This window comes from Carettochelys insculpta, chromosome 2 (genome assembly GCF_033958435.1).
Source record: "Carettochelys insculpta isolate YL-2023 chromosome 2, ASM3395843v1, whole genome shotgun sequence".
Classification (NCBI taxonomy): domain Eukaryota; kingdom Metazoa; phylum Chordata; order Testudines; family Carettochelyidae; genus Carettochelys; species Carettochelys insculpta.
This window is the reverse complement of record NC_134138.1, coordinates 47,270,756-47,293,351: the sequence shown is the minus strand read 5'-3', so window position 1 is coordinate 47,293,351 and position 22,596 is coordinate 47,270,756. Positions and strand designations below refer to the sequence as shown.

Genomic DNA, 22,596 nt, shown 5'->3' with positions numbered 1-22,596 from the left:
GCTCACTCTGGACTCTATCCCTACCCTCCAGTGACTCTAACTCTCCCCCTAGCTTAGTGTCAACTGCAAAATAATGAGGGTGCAATCCATCCCCTCATCCAGGTCATTAATACAGATGTTGTACAATAATGGCCCTAGTTCTGACCCTTGGGGTACGCCACTTGAAACCAATCATCAATCAGACATTGAGCCACTGATCACATCCCGTTGAGCCCGACCGCCTAGCCCACTTTCTATCCATCTGACAATCCATGTATCCAATCCATACTTCCTTAACTTATGGGCAAGAATGTTGTGGGAGACTGTATCAAAAGCTTTGCTGAAGTCAAGGTATATCACATACATTGACTTCCCCATGTCCACAGAGCCAGTTACCTCATCATAGAAGATAATCAGATTGGTTAGGCATGACTTGCCCTTGGTGAATCCACGCTGACTAATCTTGATCATTCTACCCTCTTCCAACTGCTTCAAAAGGGATTCCTTGAGGCTGCCCTCCATGATCTTTTCGGGGACTGAGGTAAGGCTGACCAGTCTATAGTTCCTTGGATTTTCTGTCTTTCTTTTTTAAAGATGGGCACTACATTTGCTTTTTTCCAGTCATCTGGGACCTCTCCTGATCTCCATGAGTGTTCAAAGATAATAGTCAAAGGCTCTGCAATATCTGCCAATTCCCTCAGTACCCTTGGATGCATTAAATCTGGACCCATGGATTTGTGTGTGTCTAGCTTTTCTAAATATCTCTTAACCTGTTCTTTTCCCAATGAGCGCTGCCCACGTCCTTCCCATATTGCCTAGTGCTGTAGTATGGGAGTTGACCTTGTCTGTGAAGACTGAGGCAAAAAAAGCATTGTGGACTTGAACCTTTCCCACATCATTTGTCACCAAGTTACCTCCTTCACTCAGTAACAAGTCTACATCCCCTTGATAATCCATATTGTTAACATACCTGTAGAAACCCTTCTTGCTGCCCTTCACATTCCTTGCGCGCTGCAGTTCTAGTTGTACTTTTACTTTCCTGACTACCCCCTGGTATTCTCCACCCATACGTTTGTACACCTCCTCAGTTATCCGTCCAAGTTTCCACTTCTTATACACACCCTTTTTGCATTTAAGCTCACCAAGGATTTCTCTGGTAAGCCAAGTCTACAGCAGAAAATTTACTAAATTTTACTTGAAACCAAAGTACTACATTGACAATTTGGTCAAGGATGTGAAAAGGTTGCCTTTAGTAGCTAGCCGAAGATAACTCTACAGCAGTAACAGAAGAGGCAAGAAAACTTTTCTTGGTAAAAAGGAAATATTCCCATACATTAGACTCACCAATTCAGAACTTTAGGTTCATGACATTCTTTATAAGACACAACTCCCTGCCAACAAATTAATGCCTGTAATTCCCCGTATTTGAGTATTTCAGGATTTCCATTCACTGCCTCTTGCAGAACGCATTTCATATTTCTCTTGCTACAAAGTATGACAGATTTTAAAAAAACAGTTACCACTTTGCATATGTGGAATTGCATGCATCAAGTAACTGAATTGTTAGAATACTATTTTATTGAATAGTAAAAATATTTTCAATGTAGTATTTTCATTCTATTCTTTTACATCACTCTATGAAATGATCCCTTCCCCTCTTTGCAGAAATTGGACTGTAGTCCAGTTTTTCAATACAATTTTCAGTTCTGGGGGGAAAAAACACAAAACAAGCCACATGTAATACTTGTGCAATAATTTATGTATACAGGTAGTGAAGAAAACAAGGCCTTATTAGCTGCAATGAAATTAAACAGTAAATCAAAACATCTCACCAACTAACATGATACTGGAAGTTGTTTTATGAGGGAATGCAATGGGCCAGTCATATGACTGGTTTCTGGAGTGAAGCTTTTAACTGAAAAACCCACTCTGTACGACTACTTGCCCTTGGACTGCAAACCTCACCTCCCTCCATAGTGCTACAGGCAAAGTGGGAGAAGGAGTATTAATTCCTGTGTGGATATTCACCTACCTCAGAAAGAATGACATAGGACATGGCTACTTCTACCCCTGACATTTTTGATCTACATGGGAGTTAAAAATCTTGTACAGGACTACTGCTGGCTCAGGGGGCTATGCTTAGGGGCATTTCCACTTTCCTTTTCCTTTTTCTGTGCCCCACGATCAGTCTCACTTATCATTAGCTCTTCTAATGTCACCTGTAGCTGGCTCTTTAGGGAACAGATGGCCTCCAAGCTGGTATTTTCCTCTCTGAATCCCCTTAATTCATGAGACGGTTACAGTGAGAGGAAAAATGTTCAGTTTTGATTTCAGTATCATGATCTAGTTCTAGACAAAACAGTCAGGTTCCTTTCTGTTCTCAGAAAGTGGAGTGGGGAATACCAGCTAAAAGGAAGTTGTCCTGAAAGCCTGTTTTCACACAGGAATGCATGTCAAACACATGAGAAGACTTCATTCTACATGTTTACCACAGACCCAACGAAGCTCCCGATCTGTTTGGAGGTCAGTTAGCTCATCAATGGATCTCCAACTGCACTGACAAGCATAAGCCCGCGATCCCTTCTTCCGTATCATCTTCATTCTTAATTTACTGAATTCAGGCATATTATTTCTGTCAATCAAATAAGTTCATTTTAGTATGATGTCAGCTTGGTGGGTTTTTTTCCCTATAAAATAAGCACTTAGCACCATGGTTCCAAATTCTGGCACTGGATGTGTGTACAAGACAGACTTTAGTGTGTGAAGCTGAGAAAATATCTTAACCAGCTGGTAACAGTCTAACACACTAACTTTATAGAGACACCTCATTACATCTGCTTTTTTTGAAACAGATTTTTACCATCCTGGTGCATTAGATTTTAATGTGAATGCTGGACAGATCTATAGCAGTCTACATGCAGGCTATGTCTACACTTAGAGAAAACTTTGAAATGGCCAAATTGAAGAATACTAATGAGTCACTGAAATGCATATGCAGAGCCTCATTAGCATACCACCAGCCGCAGCACGTCAAAATTGCCGCTTTTCACTCCTGCGCGGCTCATCCAGACGGGATCCTTCTCAAAATGACCCCACCAACTTCAAAATCCCCTTACTCCTATCTGTTGAGTGAAGACACGGCCACATATAGGAAGCTGCCTGTGAGAACAGCAGTGTTCCTGCTCTCTTGCTACTCTACATGCTCCTTGTCTTGTTGCTCATTACTTATTTTCTTCCAACCCACAAGCTCCCAAGACTGTTTTTTCTCTCTCATCACCTACTGCTGTCATGAGACCTGAAGTGAGAAAACACATGCCATTTCAGAACATGTGCAGTGGTTGTGGTCATTTCTCTGTTGGTGCCAGCCCAGTTACTGAGAATCCTGTTCCTGATCTGATGGAGGGCCAGAAGCACTTGCCCACCCTCCCCAGTAAAAACGGCAATGCTGCCCTTCAAACCAGTTCCCTTTGGCTAATGGACTTGCAGCGCTAGGTGCTGTCACTGTAGGAACTTTGATTACAGTAACCAGAAAAGTCCCTATACAATGCTGAATAAAGCTATGTACCTGGCTTGTCTCATGTTATGTGTAATTTTTAAAAGATGTTCATGGTAAGGACTGAGTTTATAGTGCAATAGCTTTTCTGGTTTAATTAAGAGTCAGAAGCTTATGTATTCAAGACACTAATGTTTTTGTAACAAGAAAAACAATGTTCTAGCAAATAAAAGTTGAAGAAAGCAAAGTATTGGGTCAAAATGTTCCTATTATACTATTTTCAGTGACATCAGACGGAAGAAAAGGTACATTTTATTCTGTGGTAACACCGATCCCTTCCGTGGGTGACCTGTATGGTTTGGGTCTGTACTGGGAGGTGTACAACGGTGTGGTGAGGGGAAGGGAGAGACAGAAAACTGACAGAAGCAATATGTCAGTGTCTCCAAAGCATGGTGTCAAACATACATAAACAGTCATATTTTTACTTTATCTATGAGACATATTGCAGTAGAATACAAGCGGCCAAATTCATCACTAATGAAAATGATACCGATTTACGTGAAGAAGCAGCTGATTATGCCAGTAAATATGGCCCTTTAGCTGTTAAAATGTACATTTTTGATAAGCATACTACTGCCCAAATAATAATTATGTCTATCTGAGGCATACCTGAAAAAGAGATAATCACAGGATTTATCCCACTGGTAGTCATTGTAAAGAGACACGTGGAAGTCACAGGCAGTACAACGCAGCTGATCGCATGCTCTGTTCAAAATAAAAGAATCTAATATCAGTGATTTATTACAAAAATACATTAAAATTTCAAAATCACATGTTCAAAAGTTACAAAATGCCAGGAGTAAGTTGCCCTCTAATGCAGAGGCACTCTATGTGCTTTAACGACATGATCACCTACCATACTTTACATTGCTTCTGTCAGTGCACAATCTGGATAGTGCACTGGGAACCAACTAGATTAATATAATTTCTGTAGACTGTTGTCTCAACTCCTGCCTCATTTGGATGGTGGAAGTGTAAGGTTTGCAGTGAATGAGGCAGGGGATTGCAGGAAGAGAAGAGATGGTTTCATGGCTATGAATGTTAAATGTTTCCTTTACACTGAGTGTATTAGGTAAATTATGTAATAGTAGAAAATGATATTTTAAAAGCTTATTTTTTCACAATGGTTTTTAGGCTAGACTGCCAATTTTCCTGATGGAAAAAACACAGAAATGTATATTTAGGCCAGTGGTCTCCAACTGAAATTTATCCAATAGCCACAGCATACCCCTGCCCACAACCAGGGCCCACCCCGCCCAGCCAAATTATTCATGTGGCGCAAGCCGTGCTGGGGCCGGAGGTGCTGTTGCCATGCAAGTGGCACCTGGGCCAGAACTACATGGGGCTGGAGCCACTGTGGCCATGCAAGCTGCACTGCGGCTGGAGCTGCTGCGTGAGCCGCCTGGGGCTGGAACTGTGCCTCAGCTGGAGCCCCCAGGGCTAGAGAAACCACCGCCTCACCTCTGCCACACGCTTGTCCCACCAAGTGGTGGGGCGCATGTGGGGAGCGGCCAGAGGGGCACCCCATGGGTGCGGTTCTCCTGAGCCGCATTCGCCACACTATGCTGCCCGGTTCACCACATATGGTGAAACTGGGAGCATACTGGACACCAGGATTTGGGCTATTAGATTGTAGAGGTATGCTAGTGCAGTGCAGTAGGATAATATGCTGCAGAGTAGGGTGACCATATTTCCCTATGGTGAATACTGGACACCTGGAAAAATTGCTTGAATTCAAGCAAGTTCACTCGCAATCAATCAGAACTATGTGGGAGCCCTCCTCCAAACATTCTATAAAAACTCCAGGGCCCAGGTGGGAAAAGGTGGCCGTGGGCCTGCGCTGAGGGGGCACTCAGGTATAGGTGTAGTGTGACTTCTCTTTGGAGAACATGGGCCAGCAGGCTGAAGCCAACTGCTTATGGCAGAACTAGGGAGGCAGTGCCACCTCCACCCCAATTCACCCCTGCAGGCCACCCACTCTGTCTTGGTTGTGGCAGGGGTGGGTGGGGGAATTAAAAATTATAACTGAAAGGTTGGGGAGATGCAGCTCAAAGCTTGACAACAGCTCAGGGTGTAGAGGAGTAACAAGGGGCTGTATGTGAGCAGGCAGATAGCTCAGACTGCAGGAAGAAATAGCTGGAGTTTATATGCTGACAGCTAGTTCAGAGTGCAGACAAGGGTTACTAGGGACTATGCAGATGGGGGCAGCTCAGGCTTGTGTGTGGCCAGGGAGCAGCTCAGGGTGCAAGGAGGGGGTAGCTAAGAGTCTCTCTATGGCCAAGGAGGTACCTCAGGGTAGCTAGGCAATGCAAGGGTAGCAAGACAATAGCTAGGAGCTGTGTACAGGCAGTGGGTAGCTCAGGGGGCAGGGAGGGGGTAGCTAGAGGTGGTGTGCCAGGTGGACTCCCCTGTGGCCTGTTTCTTGAGGGCTCTGCCAGCCATGGATCCAGATTCCCCAGCCCTGCAGCTCTTATTAGGTGTGTGAGAAAAGGGACTGGGAGCTGAGGGACAGTGCAAACTCCTGCACCGGCAGGAGGAGAGTAGAGACCACCACTCTGCCTGTGCCATGACAACAGCCAGAGGAGCAGCTCTCTGGCACTGCCTGGCTCTGGTTTCCCCCTCTGAACTGGCCAGGGGACAAGGCAAGAGGAAGGGTGGGTCTTTTCCTGGGACTGCCCTGTTGGGGCGGGGGAGTGGCAACATCTTCATTGCCCCCAGCTCTGCCCCTGGGCTCAGGGGCTTTCTGCTGCATGGGAGCACCAGGAACCTGGATTCAGCCCTGCCACTCTCAGCTTCAGTTTGGGGAAGGGGCAAAGGATTGGGACTTCAGCCCTTTGGCTCCTCTTTTCAGCCCCTGGGGTTGCCACAGTGTGGGGATTCAGCCCGGCAGCTCCCGGCTTCACAAGTGGAAGGGAGGGGGAACACTAGAGATCAGGGCTTCAGCCCTGCAGCTCCTGTCTTCAGCTCCACAGGGCACTCAACCCTGTAGCTGCCAGCTTCAGTGGGGGCGCTGAGGGGTGGCAGTGATTGTGGTTCAGCCCTGGGGAGGGGCATGCAAGGAATCAAGAGGGTGCTGGGGTTCAGGCACAAAAGGCTTGCAGAATCCCACTGAGAAGTCTGCAAAAGGTGAGTTCTCTCTGATGTTGCCTCTTCCCACCTTTCCTCCTGGTCTGAGGCCAACATGTGCTCTCCCTGACCAGTCTCTGCCTGCCCACTTTTACCAGCTGTGTGAGCAAGGGGGCTGGGAGCTGAGGGACGGCTTCAACCCGCTGCAAGCAGCAGCAGAAAAGGCAGCAGCACACTGCCTGTGTCAGGGCACCAATCAGGCGCAGCTGCCCCATGGCTCCACTACTGCTTCTCACCTGGCAGAGGGCGGGGAGAAAAAGAGCTATGGATTTGTCCCCTGGGCTGTACCTCACCCTGTCTAAGAGCACCACCTGCTGGCCACAGCCTGACCACACTCACCTGCTAGCCACAAACAGGAGGTTGCTGTAGAGGTACTGACCACAATTGACCAGCAGGGGGAATGCCAAAGCAACAAATGGGACAATTTGTCTGTTTTTCTTTAAATGTTGGGACAACTGAAAGAGAGCTTAAATAAGGGACAGTCCCATTAAAAACAGGACAGATTGTCACCTTACAGTGCAAAGGGCTCCAGTGCAGCTGAGCTGTGATAGATACTCTATTAAAAGGCACACTGGAAAAGGTCATTGAAGAAGAGCGCTTCCCCTGTGCACTAAAGAGCAATACACAACAGTTCCTCTCTCTAAGCAAAGTAGCAAGTGGCTGCATGAACTGTGTAATCACAAAAAATAATTCAATGAAACAAAACTGCATTTTGAGGTAACGTGTATCGGTCACTTACACAACTGAAGTTTGTAGGCACCAAAGTGGCTTTACAAGGAAGCATTCTGTTTCCCACATAAAATCTCTGTCCAAATCCTTAGCACAGGAGTCAAGATTTGGCCTATAATTTTGATTGCACAGACATGGCTTAAAAGCATTACTTAGGAAAAAAATGCTCTTTGGGCTGAAACTTCTTGACTGGCTGTAAGTTGATGAGTTATTTTATTTTTAAAATGTTGTCTGCAAAGGAAAAAGACTGCCTTGCATGCTTTTTCCTTCCTAAAGATAACCTGAAACTTTGAGGGCTATAGAATCTTAGTTTCAATACTGAGTGAATAAATGCTCCAGAGGTCTCTAAAACACATGCATGAAATAAACCACATGTAATTCTGTTTACCAAAATCTCTTCTATGTTGAAGTATGGTAGGTTTAACCTAATTATTTAAATTTGCTATAACAGGGTTCAGAAAAGAACTAGAAAGTTGATGAAGGATAGGTCCATCAATGGCTATTAGTCAGGATGGGCAAGGATGGTGTCTCTAGTCTCTGTTTGCTAGAAGCTAGGAATGGTCAACAAGGGATGGATCACTTGATGATTTCCTGTTCAGAAGTTCCCTCTGGGATACTTGGCATTGACCACTGTGGAGAGACAGGATACTGGGCTAGATGGACCTTTAGACTAACCCTGTATGGCTGTTCTTATATTCTCTGAACAGAAACTGAACATAAGCACCTTATCTTGGATCAAGATTGTAATAATGAAAATAAAGCAACATCTTTCAGATTTCCTACCTCTGTGAAATATTTGTTCCTATACCATATGGTGTAGAGCTTCCACCAAGATACACTGGACAACAGCTACATGAATTCAACAAAGAAATAGTAAAATTAGATACCCATTTGGGAAAAGTAGCATAATCATAACAACCTAATTTGATTTGACAGTCTGTTATGCGCCAACGAACATATACCCTTTCAGTAAGTCCATTACTTAGAATGGCAAGAGACAGTATTTATAAAATAAGTGTTACTTTACTGGACTAATGCTGAATATCCAGGAGCATAAAAGGAGTTAAAAGTTTTTCATCATGTGTATAAGGAAGACCCAAAAATACTGTATTATGTGTAATGTGTTCACCAAACAGTGTAGGGGATTTAAGCACAGAAAAGTGAAAAAGAACATCTAATTTTGAACTATTAATGCTTTTGCACATGCCAGAACATTACTTATAACTACAATAATCTTTAGTACTTAGCATTATAGATTACATGCCTATTACTGATAGACTCAAGGAGCTTAATCAGTCTATTTTAACAAAGAAAAGCCTTATGGGAAACCTGACCACAGGCTACAAGTATCTACATGGGAACAGATCTTTGATAGCGAGCTCCTCAATCTAGCAGACAAAGGTATAACAAGATTCAAGGGCTAGAAACTGAACATGGACAAATTCAGAATGGAAATAAGATGTTATTTACATGGTAAATAACCACTGGAACAATTTACCAAGTGGCTGTGATGGCTGCTCCATTAGAGTGCTTTTAAAATGAAGACTGGATTTTTAAAAAAACACATGCTCTAATTCAAAAGTGATTATGCTGGGGGAGGCTTTATGGCCTGTGTTACATAGAAGGTCAGACCAGATGATTATAATGTTTCCTTCTGGCCTTGGAACCTATGACTCTATTAAAGGAATGAAAAAAATTCCTTTGCATTATGGAGTCACAAAAGGTCAAAATGCTGAATTATTTGTTCTAATACTTAGCTCATTTGTAATTCAGTGTCATCATACAGTAAACTCTTTCACATCTAGCATTCTATTATCCAGAACTCTCAAATAGCTGGCATTTTAACCATAAGTAAATGTTAGTTACATTTTCCATTAAGTACAGTATAAAGAAAGTAAATACAAATAAATACAGAAAATACAATATAAGTTTACAGTGTAGAATTGTACTCATCTTCATCAACAACAACCATGGGCTCAGCGCCCATTGGTGTCCAATGCCTTCCTCACTATTTTCTTCCGTCTTTCCCTGTCCAGTGTGGAGTGACTTAGTTTCTGTAGACTAGCTCCGCACAAATCCACTATATCATCTGCCCATTCCTTGGGGGATCTGCCTCTCCTATTCAAACAGTCACTTATGCCAAATACCAGGGCTTTGATTTTTTGATTTGTCATTCATTCCGCAGATATGCCCAAATATCTGTAACTTCCATGTATAACCTTCTGCAGTAGGTTCTCTTTCGGCTGTATCTTCCTGTATAATTCCTCATTGGTGATCCTCTGCATCCATCCTATTCTCAGGATCTTTCTGTAACAACTCCTCTCAAATGCCAATAGCCTCCTCGTTGAATTTTTTGTTATCACCCATGTCTCACATCTGTACAACATACTGCTGAATACACACGTTCTCAAGATGCTCAGCTTGTTTCTAAGCTAATTGTTTTGCTTTTCCAGATCTTATCCATTGCCTTCAAACTCACTCTTGCTTCGGCTATTCTAGCTGTTACTTCCTTCTTACAGTCTAGATCATATGTTACGGTGTTTCCCAGATACACGAACTTCTCTATGTTCTCTAGTTCAATCCTGTTTACACCAATCTTCTTTCCAATTTCCTTATCTCCAAATGCTATTGTGTTTGTTTTATCGATGTTCATAATCAGTCTGTACTGCTTCCCTTCCTCGTTTAGCACCTGCATCATTCTTGCTAGCCTCCCTTCATCTTCTTCAATGATAACTGTATCATACGTGAACCTCAAGCTGTTGATTCACATCCTGCGTACAGATATACCTTCCATCTCTTCCTTGCTCTTATCCATTGCTCCCTCTCTAAGCACATGATGAAGATACTCAGTGATATCGGATCTCCTTGTCTCGTGCCTCTACTCGTTCTAAACCAACTTCCCATCTCTCTGCACATTCTCAGTGCTGCCTCCACATTGCCATTGATATCCTTCAACAAGAGTATCAGTTTGCTATCCACTCTGTACGACTCCAATACCATCCAAGTCACTTTCTGATCTATATTGTCAAATACCTTCTGAAAATTGACGAAGCAATTGTAGATGTTCTTGTTCTTTCATCAAGCTTTCTCCACTATCAATCTCAGTGCCAATATCTGCTGTATGATACTTCTATCCTTCCTGAATCCCACTTGCTTGTTCACTAGATGTTCTTCTGTCTGCTATCTTAGTCTCTCCATCAGTATCATCATCAAGACCTTGCCTAGATGACTTGTTAGGGCAATTGTTCTGTAGTTCTTGCATTCCAATGCACTTCCTTTCTTGTGTACTGTAACTAGCACGGATCTTGTCCATTCCTTAGGTGCCTTCCCTTCTTTCCATACTATATTACATAGTCAGTGTATTTCCTGAATCATACTTTCTCTGCCGTATTTGATCATCTCTCCTGCAATCTTATCATTTCCAGGACTCTGTGGTTCTTTAGTCGTTTCACTGCTCTTCCTACTTCCTTCTTTGAAATATTGGTCTATCTCGATGCTTGGTGGAGATGTCTGTTTAAGTTCTTTAATCAGTCCCTACGAGACACTTGGGTCCTATGGTGCATTGTACAGATCAGTGCAATATCTCGTCCATTGCTGTACAACTTTATCCTTGTTCATGAGCACCTCATTGTTCTTGTCTTTGATCGCCATCTGCTTCAGCTGTCACTTCCTATTAACATTCCCTATCATCTTATACACCTCACTAGTCTTACACTCTCCGTAGTACCTCTCCATATTTTCACACTTCTCCTCTAGCCATTTCGCCTTATCCTTTCAGGCCACTTTCTTTACCTTGTTGCATTTCATTCTATATTGCTGTTACGTCCCCCTGGAAACATCCCTTCTGATCTTCGATGCTCTCTTCTCTTGGACCAACTTCAATGTCTACTGTGTAATCCACTTCTTTTTGATTTTCTCTTCTTCCAGAACAGTCTGCTCAATTGCCTCTTCTACTGCCATGGCTATCCCTTCAACTCTCTTATCTAGGTCTTCCGCTGTGCCCACATTCCTAATTTTCTCTTTGAGTGCTGCTCTGAATGCATTCCCTATTTCTTCCTCACCTAGCTTTGCCATGTCTCTTCTTTTCTTAAATCGTGTCTTATATTTTCTCTTGAGTTTCATCTTGATGTTCACGATCACTAGACTGTGGTATGAGTCTATATACACTCCTTGGAAAGTTCACCACTGCTGCACTGAAGTTACCCATCTTCTTATCAAGACTGTATCTATCATGTTCTTGGACTTCCCGTCATTCAGCACCATGTCCACTTTCCATAGTCCTTTTGCTGGAATCTCATGTTGCAGATCACCATCTCGTGCTCCATAACAAACTCTAGTAGTTTCTCACCTTGTTTGTTTCTTTGTCTGTATCCAAACTGTCCCATGAGTCTTCCCCAACCTTCATTACCTGTTCTGACCTTCACATTCCAATCTCCTCTGATGATCAACACATCTCTCTTCGGTATCTCCTCCAGCATCTTTGTCAAGTCTTTATAGAATTGCTCAAGCCTTTCTTCTGTACTATCTGAGGTGAGTGCATACACCTGAACAACTGAAGTGTTGAACGGTTTTGCTTCGAATCTTGCTACCATCAGTCTTGCACTCACCAGTTTGTATCCTAACAATGCTCCCCTAAGTCTTTTGCTAAGAAGGAATTCAACTCCTGCCTCATGCTTTGTTTTGTTCCCTGACCAAACGACTTTGCAACCGCACATCTCTCCTGATGCCGTGCAATGCATCTCTGCCAGTCCAAGTATACTGCATCAGTATCTCTCCATCTCCTTTCTAAGCAGCTCTAACTTTCCAGTTGCCCACAGTGTTTGGATGTTCCACGTTCCAATTGATAGTATATGTATTAGTTGTAATTTTCTTTCAGTAGCTAACTTATTGACCCAACCCCAATCACTTGATTGATGCTGTGGACCTTGTTTATCTGGGCGACATCCGAGGCAGCATCTTTTATCAATTAGTCGTTCTGGCATTAGATTTCATTTACACTGTTTTTTCACAATCAGTGCATCAACACTCATCTGACCAACCCTCCTCCTTTATCCAGGCTTGGGACTGGCATGGAACCCCTAGAGGCTTCATGGCGGAGTTACAATACTACTACTATTATTGGTAAATAAAGTACTCTGCGTATATTTTTGTTTCTCAGTATCTAAACTTGTTTTTCTTTAGTGTTATGCATTTCTTGGTATACCTCTCTATTATCCAGAATATTTGAAATCCAGCAACCTCCCAGTCCCAGGGCTGCTGGTTATGAAAGAGTTTACTGTAGTTTAAATAGTAAACATTACTAGACTGATTATTGAATCTATACACTAGTGTACTCAGTTCAGCATTCTTCACATACCTTTTACCATGAGCCTGAATGGAAGCACGATTTCTTACAGATGTGGGAGCTGCAGATTTCTATCTCAAAAGAAAGAAACTGGCATCATTACAACATACACACTCGATTTTGCTTAGTAAGCAAGGGTCAGTAACCACTCTGATGAAGCTGGAATGAGGGCAGAAAAACTGCAAGCCGCCCCACACAGTGTTCTGGCTCTTCTTAAAAGCATCACAATTTCAGCAGATACCCCCATAGATGGATAGGGAACCAGGCTCATAGCACACCTGTACTCATTCAATTTCCTCCCCCAAATGCAGATTCCCCCATTCTGCAGAGGGCAATGCAAAGGAGGGAGCAGATTCTGCCCTTCTGCTGTACAAATATATTTGGGTGTTGGGGGGAGAAAGGGACGGGAGGGACTAATGATTTCTCCCCAGAATAGTAATGAAACAACTTGAAGCCAAAATATACATCTTTCAAATCTATACAAGTGGGAGTGTAGGTGCTCAGCATCTTTTTTTCATATACTACATACTGGATGTCTCAAGTATGGCACTGAAAATTACTAGGCAAACTTAAATATTGAAGCCTATATATTCATTTATCCCAAGTTCAAGACACCCACCTATTCTCTCAAAATTAAGAAACAGAAACTTCCCTAAATCTCCCTTTTCAGAAAACATTTCTGAATGAATCTTGTCCTGCAGCATTTTTCAGATCTCTACTTACCACAGTTTTTTTGGAAAAGCTGCTTTCATCAATGATATCTTTAATTATGTCATCTATGTCCTCTTCATCATCATCAGCCTTTGTCAGTATTTTTGATGATCTGAAAATTGGAGAGGAAAATCCATCATAGTGTAAAATGAGCAGTTAGACTAGTTTCAGGCATTTTAGCCATACCTATCTGGATTCAAGAAGCATTATAAAAACATTCAGGTATTTTCCCTCTAAGGCATCTTTTGTATCTAAGGCATGAAATGTTAGTACAGGGGTGAGCAAGGTACTGCCCATGGGCTGGACCTGGCCCAACAAGCCCTTTAATCTTGCCCACAACCAGACCTAATGCTTGGGACAGGGATGATGCCTCCACCCCCAGCAAAATCTCTCAACTTCCATTGGCCAGAAACTGGGGAATAAAACTTTGTTAGGGGCAGGAGCAGTGCATGAAACTGGCCAACAGGAACCAAGAGACTTTGCTGGGGGTGGGGGAGGAGGAGGGAGTGCAGAGCAGAACAAGTATCAGAGGGGTAGCTGTGTTAGTCTGGATCTGTAACAGCAACGAAGGGTCCTGTGACACCTTATAGACTAACAGAAAAGTTTTGAGCATGAGCTTTCGTGAGCATAGACTCACTTCATCTGAGAAAGCTCATGCTCAAAACTTTTCTGTTAGTCTATAAGGTGCCACAGGACCCTTTCGTGAGCACAGACTCACTTCATCTGAGAAAGCTCATGCTCAAAACTTTTCTGTTAGTCTATAAGGTGCCACAGGACCCTTCGTTGCTGTTGGAGGGCAGAACAGTTTCTCAGAACCCATTGGCTGGTTTCTGGTCAATAGGAGCTGGGAGATTTTTCTGGGGGAGGGGACAGCATGTCAAACTAGCTAATGCAAATTGAGAGATTTTGCTGGGTGCAGGGCAGTACAGCACAGCTTCTCAAATCCCATTGGCTGTTTTTTTTGGCTAATAGCAGCTGAGAGATTATTCTGGAGGTGGGGCAGTGCTCCAACTAAAGGGAGCTGAGAGATTTTGCAGGAGGGTGAGGGCAGCAGCCAAAGCTCTCCCATGCAGCCCAGAGAGCTCCATGGAACAGACAGTGGGCTGAAGTTGCTGGCAGGCAGGGAAGCTTGCATCAAAGTGCTGCTGGTAAGCACCTCCTGGCCACAGCCTGCCTCTGGCTCTGCAACCCAACTCTCTCCCAGATCCTGCATCCATGCCCACACCCCTCCCGCAAATCATAATCCTCTGCTGCACCCATATCCACTCCCGGATCCTGCACCCCAATAGACTGACCCAGGTCACAACCCCTTCCTTCAACCAAACTTTCTCCTGGACTCCACACCCTATCCTGCACTGCAGTCCCCTACCCCAGGTTTCCTTCTGCACCCAACCGCCATCCCAGACCCCAAGCCCCCTCCAAAGAAAACTGCAGCCCCTGACCACTTATCAAACTCTTGGAGTGCTTCCTGCATCAAAATTATTGCCGCCCCAGTGTTAAAGGCATTTAGAACACAGATAAACTAGAAATCAGCCAAACAGCTGCACATGCTACTGTATTGTCTATCCAATGTAAAATATATAGGCCTGTCTGATAATGATTCCTTATTCTTTTCATACCAATCAGAATACAGTGATCTCTCAAGCACAATTTCAATTTGTTTCAAAATTTTGATAGCGCTGGATGTTTTTCCAGCCACTTTTACAGTTCAATGGTCACAAAACTTCTAGCTGGCTTCCCTTTAATATTCAGAAAAAACTTTACTGTTCAGTTTGGGAACAACAGTAAGGGCACGTTTAGTTTTCCCTACATGAAATTCTCTCTCTCTGACTTCACAGCCACGTGCTGACAACACAGCACCAAAGCCAGCCAGAAGTGGGAGCGCCAAGGGGCGAAGGCGCGCACAGCTGACTGGGAAGGGGCGTCTCCTCAGCCCGCTCCGGTTTTGATTTCTCTTCCTCGAGCGGGTCTCCGACAAACCCAACGTAGCCAACTCGGCTGGGGAGGGCCCCGGGGGCACCCAGGCAACGCGGCCGCTCCCGCAGGGCCGGGGCCAGAGAGGAGCCCCACCGCAGAGACAAGAACGTGAGCCGGGACCGAGAACCCGGTGACAGCGGGTCCCAAGCCCAACTTGGGTAGAGAGGGGAAAAGAGAGGAGCAGGGGCCAGGGCTACAGCGCCTGCGGGCCGGGGAAACAATGAAGGTCACGGGCGCCCGCGGCGCCCCGAGAAGGTGGGGGGCCCGAGGGGACGCGGGCACGCGCACCCCCACGGGAAGGACAGGCTGAGACGCGGGCGCGCGCGATCCCACGAACAGGACAGGCTGAGGGGACGCGGGGACGCGCACCCTCAGGGACAGGGCAGGCTGAGGGGACGCGCGGCATCTCGGGAAGGGAGTCAGTGGCGGACACGGGCACGCGCGGTGCCCCAGGGAGCGAGAGGTGTGTGAGCGAATGGCGCCCCGGCGGGACTATAGGGAACACACGCGATCCCCAAGGCAGGGCCGGAGCCCTGGGCTTGAGCGGCAGGGCCGGGAGGCCGAACGCAACTCTGCGCCCCCAGTCCCATCGCTAACCTGTGTCTCTCTTCAGCCGCCTCCTCGCCTCCGCCGCGGTCTCGCTTCCTGGCCCCCAGCGCCTCTAGGCGGCAGAACTTGGTCTCTACTTCGTCCAGCAGCGCGTCTAGTTCGTCCGCCATTGCCGGGCCGCGCCGCCGGCGGTTGCCAAGGCGCCCGCGGGCACGCGCACCACGAGGGGATGTGGCTTGTCCCATGCGCGCCCCCGCGAAGAGGCTGTCGCCCCCTCCTCCCCTGTATCAGCTGCTAAAACGTCCTCTTGTCCCGCCCCCTACAGGGCCCCGCCAAAACTACCGCTGGCGAGGCCCGGCCGTAGTCGGCAGGATTCGAACCTGCGCGGGAAGATCCCAATGGATTTCTAGTCCATCGCCTTAACCACTCGGCCACGACTACTTCTGGCATTGATAGTTGCTGCAACCTGAGAAATTTTATCGGCGCCTGCCTTCTGCGTCTTCCCCTGGTGGTTGGGCTCTGTCTGGTGCAAGGCACACATTGCATTGTCACAGGCCTTGTGTATCTGTGACTCTTCTTTGTTTCATTGCTTTGCTGTTCATCGCTGGTCCCCGCAGGTTCATCCCTGTCAGTGCTGGATTACTAGCTCAGGGCCTGACCCTCAAAAGCCAGGCTTTAGTCTGCTACCTGTTAGTCACTTTTTTGCCCTGCAAAGCCACTGGCACCTACAGGTGTTTTCCCCACAGCTGTGCCCTTCACATGTATGTTTTTGCCACATTCAAAGTTGTTTGCACCTATCCAAGTATTCTTATTTTTTGCAGATGCACTTATCATGCCTACCCACATATTTTACCCCCACAAGCCCCATTTTATTCACCCAAATATGTTCTTTTTTTTCTGGGTAGGCATAGTTTACACGCAGGAGCCAGTGTTTTCTATGGGGTGGGGGCAGGGCCAACAAATCTGTTGTCACCCAAGAGAGCCTGAGGAGATGGTAGTTATTAGCCCTGCCTGGAAGTCCCCTGGCTAGTTCAGTGAGAGGTGAGCCGAGTATGAGTAATGCAGGTCTCCCTTTCCCTGGAGATGGCCATTGGCTTCAGCACCTCAGCGAGAGGAAAGTGGGCCCAGTGAGGTAGGCTTAGAGATGCAACAGTGCCGGATCTGGAGGCGCAAACACGTTAGTGCTGGTACCACAAGGGCTAGCCGGTAAGAGCAAGTAGTGTCTGATTCAGAAGCCCTGGGATGGGTCAGAAAGAACCGGTCTGTGGTGGAGACCTTGGGGATGATGCAGGCTAGAGCGAGGGGTGGGCAGGAGGAAATTTAGCCAGGCCTATTAGACAGGCACATTTCTGTGTTTTCAGCTTAGTGACCGTTGTGGTTCCTTAGGCCATGTTGGATGCAGATTCCACAGAGTATCACGTTAAATATCCTGTAAACAGGCCGGGCCATCCTGAGGAGGTGATCACCCCACCTCCCTCACTCCACACTGAATAATCCTGGGTTTATATGAGAAAAACAGGAGCTCTGTATGGTAGGGAACTTGACAAGGGAGATGATAAAAGAGCATGAGGGGGCTCCCTTCCTTGGGAGATGCTTTCCCTACTGGGTGAATCTTTCCTTGTACAGAACAGAATAGAGATACAGCTACCCTAAGCAGCAGCTAAAACAGAATGTGCCCTTTTATATTTCAGATTGAGAATGGGCAATTCATGCCACATACTGCTGTTAGCAGGAATCCCAGGTTGAACAACAGTTAGTGGAGGAATCTGACATGGACTTTCTGTGAAATCAGGCAGGGACAGGACATGCAAAAAACTCACTCTGAGAGTCCCCCGCTTAGCTTCAATTTAAGGAGGATACCAAACCCAGCCTGCTGAGTCCTGGTGGGCTGCCTGGCTAGAGATGAAGGATTCCACAAGGAAAAGTCCATCCCGGGAGAGTTGGACTTAAGACAGTTGGAAGGGTGGGTGGGGAGGATTACAGGTAGTTCAGGGGTGACCATGAAATTATCTTTGGGGCACAGAGAAGAGGCTTACGGCCCGTCTCCCAGCTGATTCTTGGTATTCAGCAGGTTTTCTGCGAAAACAGATGCTGGAAGTGCTATGCAACCTGTTCCATTAAGAGCCTCTTAAAGGCTCCTCACTGGTCTGTAGCTCCCCTTTTCCATAACATAGGTTTCTAGCTGACTTATTTCATTGAGAGGTTGAAAAGGAAGCGATTATTGAAGAAAGAAAAATATGCTCCCTGCTGCTGAGAGAAGTGTTGATCCACTCATTGTATCCCACTGTCCCCTTCATTAGTGGTGTGATTTTCTGGCTCTCCTACCAGTCTATTCCCACTGTTTGATATGTAGGAAATGCACTCTTTCCAAAGTACAATCTGCTGCCTGCTTTTATGAGATATTAGACTGGAAGCAGAAGTCCCCATATGTTTGATCCTTGTCTAATTGCTTAGGATTTTGGGCTCCACCCCACTATTTTACACAGCTGTAGCCATCCCACCTTGCCTCAGAGGACAACTTGTTCATGATTGGGACATGGGGAAAACTCAGTGGGTGTGATCTTACTGCAACTCTAAATGGTGACAGGCCAAGTCTGTGCTTGAAGGAAAAATCAACATGTGCATGAAGGTAAGAATCATTTAATCATCCATGTGGGTGATAACCTCCCAAGACATTTATTATTTTTTTGTGTGATCCCAAGTAAGGTGGTAGGGAGTGAGGCAGAGTGTTTGTGCCGAACCCACATTTTTGCTTCCCAATACATGCCCCAACCCTTTCTCATTCATTTCATCCTCATCTTTAAAACATGACATCTTCAAAACATGACATCAGACAGAGGAAGACGCATGACCATCAGGTGAGCACCACTTACTATGATTACAAACTTTTAGAATTAATGTCTTTTATAGCTAAGGACAAAAGCAGGAAGATTAAAATATAAGTTACGTCTTTGTGGCAAAAACTTGTACCCATGATGCTTTAGAGCCGGGGTGAGCAAACTTTTTATGTTGGGCCCCACTTTTTGTCCCTGCAGTTAGAAGAGTCCCCCCTCCACCTGTCTATTGTAATCCAAATTGATGGTTATGTCCAGATGAAAGAAAAAACAAACAACCCTTACAGCACATGTAAGACAAGAAGTCTGTAGAATGTAAAAACTTTAATTGGTATGTGCAGTAAAGGTAAATACACATACATAAAAGTAACATACTGCAACATTTTTAATGAGATGAATGAGCCTGAGACCCAGGAGCCATTTGTGCCATGCCCCTGTTATGAATTTTCACATACTCACAAGGGGTCCCACCTCCCACTTTGCTCATCCCTGCTTTAGAGCAGTATGACTGAGGCCAGGTCTACATTAGACATCAAAGTCAATTATAGACATGCAATTCTACTTATGGCAATTGCATAGCTAGAATCAACTGATGTACAATTGACTTACCTGGCCATCCTCACAGAGGAAGGTCGACTGGAGAAACTCTCCCATCGACCTAACTTATTCCTCACAATATTGAGGAATACGTGGGCTGACTGCCAGCCCCAGATAGTTTGATTTTGCATGTCCCTACCAACCGTGTGAAATCGAATCCCAGCAGATGGACCCTGACTGGGTCGATCTTCTGCATAATGTAGATATACCCTGAGTAGCTTTGGGGTATGTCTATATTCAGAGGCAAAATATAAAATGACTAGTACAGTTCAGTATTATATATATTATTCCCTTTAAAACAAAACATGAGCTTTTCATATGTTGCAATTTGAGAAAATGGTCCAATTCCACTTGGAGCAGAAACTGGTATTATCCTCCACTGGATAGGGGATCTTGTGGTGACACAGAGCCAGCACTATGGTTCCAATGTCAGCCTCCTCCTTGTATTTGCTGTTTGGGGTGTGGCTGTGATACCAAAGCATCCACCTGTTCCCCTGATGCTGACACAGATTTTGTAGCTTACTTTGGGGAGCAGGACAATGCCTAGCATCTCCAGGATTGATGGCCGGTAGTGGAGGCTTAAAACTGTAATGCTAAAACCATATGAAATAGTTAAACATGGGAATAAATTGCCTAAAGTGATTGTAGAATCTTCCTCATTGGGGCTATGTCTACATGGTAGAGCTGGTATCCTGAAATGGCTACTCCACGTCTCTGAAACATGCCCGTTATTTTGAAATATTTTCCAAAATTATGGGTGCACTATTTCAGCATCCCTGTAGTCCTCGTTGCCACAGGAGTAAGGGATGCTTAGACATTTTTAGTGCATTATTTTCGGCATTTGGCACTGTTTAGATAGTGCCAAATGTCAAAATAACTTATTTAGAAATGAACTCAAAATAGGATACACAATTTGCATGGCACAAATTGCATAGCTTATTTCAATAGTAACAGAGAGGAAGCCGTGCTAGTGTATACACTATCAAAACAAAAAGCAGTCAAGTAGCACTTTAAAGACTAGCAAAATAGTTTATTAGGTGAGCTTTTGTGGGACAGACCCACTTCTTCAGACCAGTTTAGGAAGCTGTGTGGACAGAGCCTGGAGATTTTAAAGAGCCGGTTAGCTAAACACCCATAAGGCATGCTCCTATGAGAGCAGGGGGCTGGACTAGATGCCCTCTTCACATCCCTTCACATCCTGTGATCCTATGAAACTGGCACAGGTACTCTGAATTTAAATACTAGATATTACTTGTAACAGTTTTAGAAACTGGTAAATTTTGAGTTGCTGGTGCCCCCTTAAACATGTGTATGTGTTTATTTTTAAAATAGTTTTTAGAAGCTGTCTTAAACAGGATTTTTTGCATTGTCTTTATCATATTTTTGAAGTGCTTCCTGTAAAAATGGAGTATCACTCATTTCTTTATTAATAAATAAAGAATCACTGGTTTCCCAGAGAGTACCATATGTTCCTCCATCTTTAAATACACATGGAAGGTGAACGTTTCATGTCGGCACAAAGCCAGTTTTCTCAGTTGTAACACATTAAGAAAAATGATGGAGTTGAATGTTGTATGTTATGTTTGATTGGTAACTCGAGGAAGCAATTTAGAGAGAAAGTGAGAGAAATAAAATAAGCAATGCTGTCTTTTCTAGCAAGCTGACAAAAAGCTCATTGCTGGCTTCTCTTGCAGGCACTTTTCAAAATTTGTCAGCCTGTGATGAAGTGAGTATACAGTCCTTAACAGCTCTAGGCAAAGCCTCTGGGTTACAAGGTGTTTTATAATTCTCCTGGTACTACAAGTAATGAATTGCAAGTTGTCTTTGAATTCCCTTGTACTTAAGCTCTTATTTCAGAGTTCCATTTTCCTTCCCGCACATCTCAGGACTCTTTGAATATTACCAGCTTATAATGACAGCACTGCTAGGAGATGTTAGGTGGAACACTTGTGAGCCCCCCTGTGGTTGATGCTATGGAAGAAATTGAATAGCATTGATCCTGCTCCAGCTCTTTTAAGTAGTCCCTTGGCTAGGAGTTGGTGTCATGTAGGTAAATTTAGTCCAGAAGAAGTGGATTCTTTAGTGGAATTTTGCATTCATCTCTCACAGCTGTGGGTAGTTTAGACTAATCACAATTCTCCCTGGTATATTATCATCTCTGTAATTTGAAAAAGGATCAGGAGCCTGCAGGCTTGGAAAATTTTGAAGAACCTCTTGTCTTGAAATACATCATCACATATGGAAAGACCACTTGCTGCATCATCATAAGGAGCTTAAGAATGCTGAAATCAAGTAATTTTCTGGCATTCTTTCAAATGGCCTTAGAAATCTGAGTCCATTTTCTTTTGACTGCAAAACAGGTTCTTTCCACTTCAATCAGCCTTATGGCTGTCAATGTGGCTGTCTGTTAAGTGCCAGAAATGTATGGAGTTGCTACAGGATAATGGTGCCAAAATCAGGACTGCTGAAGGGCTTCTTTCATGAACCTACTGTAGATTTTGCTCAGTTGAAAAGTGTTTGAAGGCCTGTGCCATCTTTTCCAAAATTCATTGGAGATTGCTATTATGACATTTCCTGTGTGCTGCTGGGATCCTTGTTATTGTAAATTTCGCCTGTTACAATCATACAGATGGCACATGGGCCACCTTAATTCCTGGTGCTACGGTCAATAGACCTACATTAGAGTGAATCTTATTATATGCACCAGATTCTTCATTTTGGCCAAGTTAAGTTAAGGTCAGCACAGGAATGGGGGTATAAGGAGAGACATAGTTGTCTTTCAGACCCCTTTGCAACCCTACTCCTGGAATCAGCTGGGGCAGCTTCTGTGCCATGCTAACTTATATGCACCACTAACTGCCATCATGGGCTATGTCTACACAACAGCGTTATTCCTGAATAAACTATTCCAGAAGAGGTATTCCTGGAACAGCTTATTCCAAAAGAGCATAGCTAGGCTGTGTCTACACTTGCATGCCTCTTTCAAAAGAGGAATGCAAATGAGGGAATTTGAACATGCAGATGAGGCACTGATTTACATATCTTGTGCTTCTTTTGCATAATCTCTTCGGAAGAGAGTCTTTCAAAGAAAAAAAGCAGTGTAGACGGGTCTTTTTCAAAAATAAACCCCATCTTTGAAAGAACCCTTCTTCCTATTTTGTTTCAGGAAGAAGGGTTCTTTTGAAGATGGGGTTTAT

The 22,596-nt window shown here is 44.6% G+C and overlaps 1 protein-coding gene and 1 non-coding gene across 4 annotated transcripts; both read right to left on the bottom strand.

Moving 5' to 3' along the window:
- Positions 1-1,462: 1,462 nt before the first annotated feature.
- On the bottom strand, positions 1,463-17,842 carry CFAP418 (cilia and flagella associated protein 418). 3 transcript variants are annotated; one of them, XM_074986912.1, is made up of 7 exons: positions 16,017-17,842; positions 13,455-13,554; positions 12,744-12,802; positions 8,171-8,236; positions 4,142-4,237; positions 2,469-2,611; positions 1,463-1,685 (listed from the first exon to the last, which is right to left on the bottom strand). In XM_074986912.1, the coding sequence occupies exons 1-7, from the start codon at positions 16,211-16,213 to the stop codon at positions 1,615-1,617; spliced, it is 732 nt and encodes a 243-aa protein (XP_074843013.1). In that variant the 5' UTR covers positions 16,214-17,842; the 3' UTR covers positions 1,463-1,614. The 3 variants fall into 3 exon arrangements, with proteins under 3 accessions (XP_074843013.1, XP_074843015.1, XP_074843014.1); XM_074986914.1 differs by having other exon boundaries at positions 1,590-1,685; positions 2,476-2,611; positions 16,017-17,836; XM_074986913.1 differs by lacking the exon at positions 1,463-1,685 and having other exon boundaries at positions 1,699-2,611; positions 16,017-17,828.
- TRNAS-AGA (transfer RNA serine (anticodon AGA)) lies at positions 16,328-16,409 on the bottom strand. The gene has a single exon. It is a non-coding gene; the product is annotated as a tRNA-Ser (tRNA).
- Positions 17,843-22,596: the final 4,754 nt, after the last annotated feature.

Excerpts from the sequence above, each read along its gene's own strand:
- CFAP418 (XM_074986912.1), bottom strand. The coding sequence starts at position 16,213 with ATGGGACAAGCCACATCCCCTCGTGGTGCGCGTGCCCGCGGGCGCCTT. Across the intron at positions 13,555-16,016 it reads GCGGCTGAAGAGAGACACAG|ATCATCAAAAATACTGACAA; the intron begins GTTAGCGATGGG and ends TCCAATTTTCAG. Across the intron at positions 12,803-13,454 it reads GCTTTTCCAAAAAAACTGTG|AAATCTGCAGCTCCCACATC; the intron begins GTAAGTAGAGAT and ends CTTTTGAGATAG.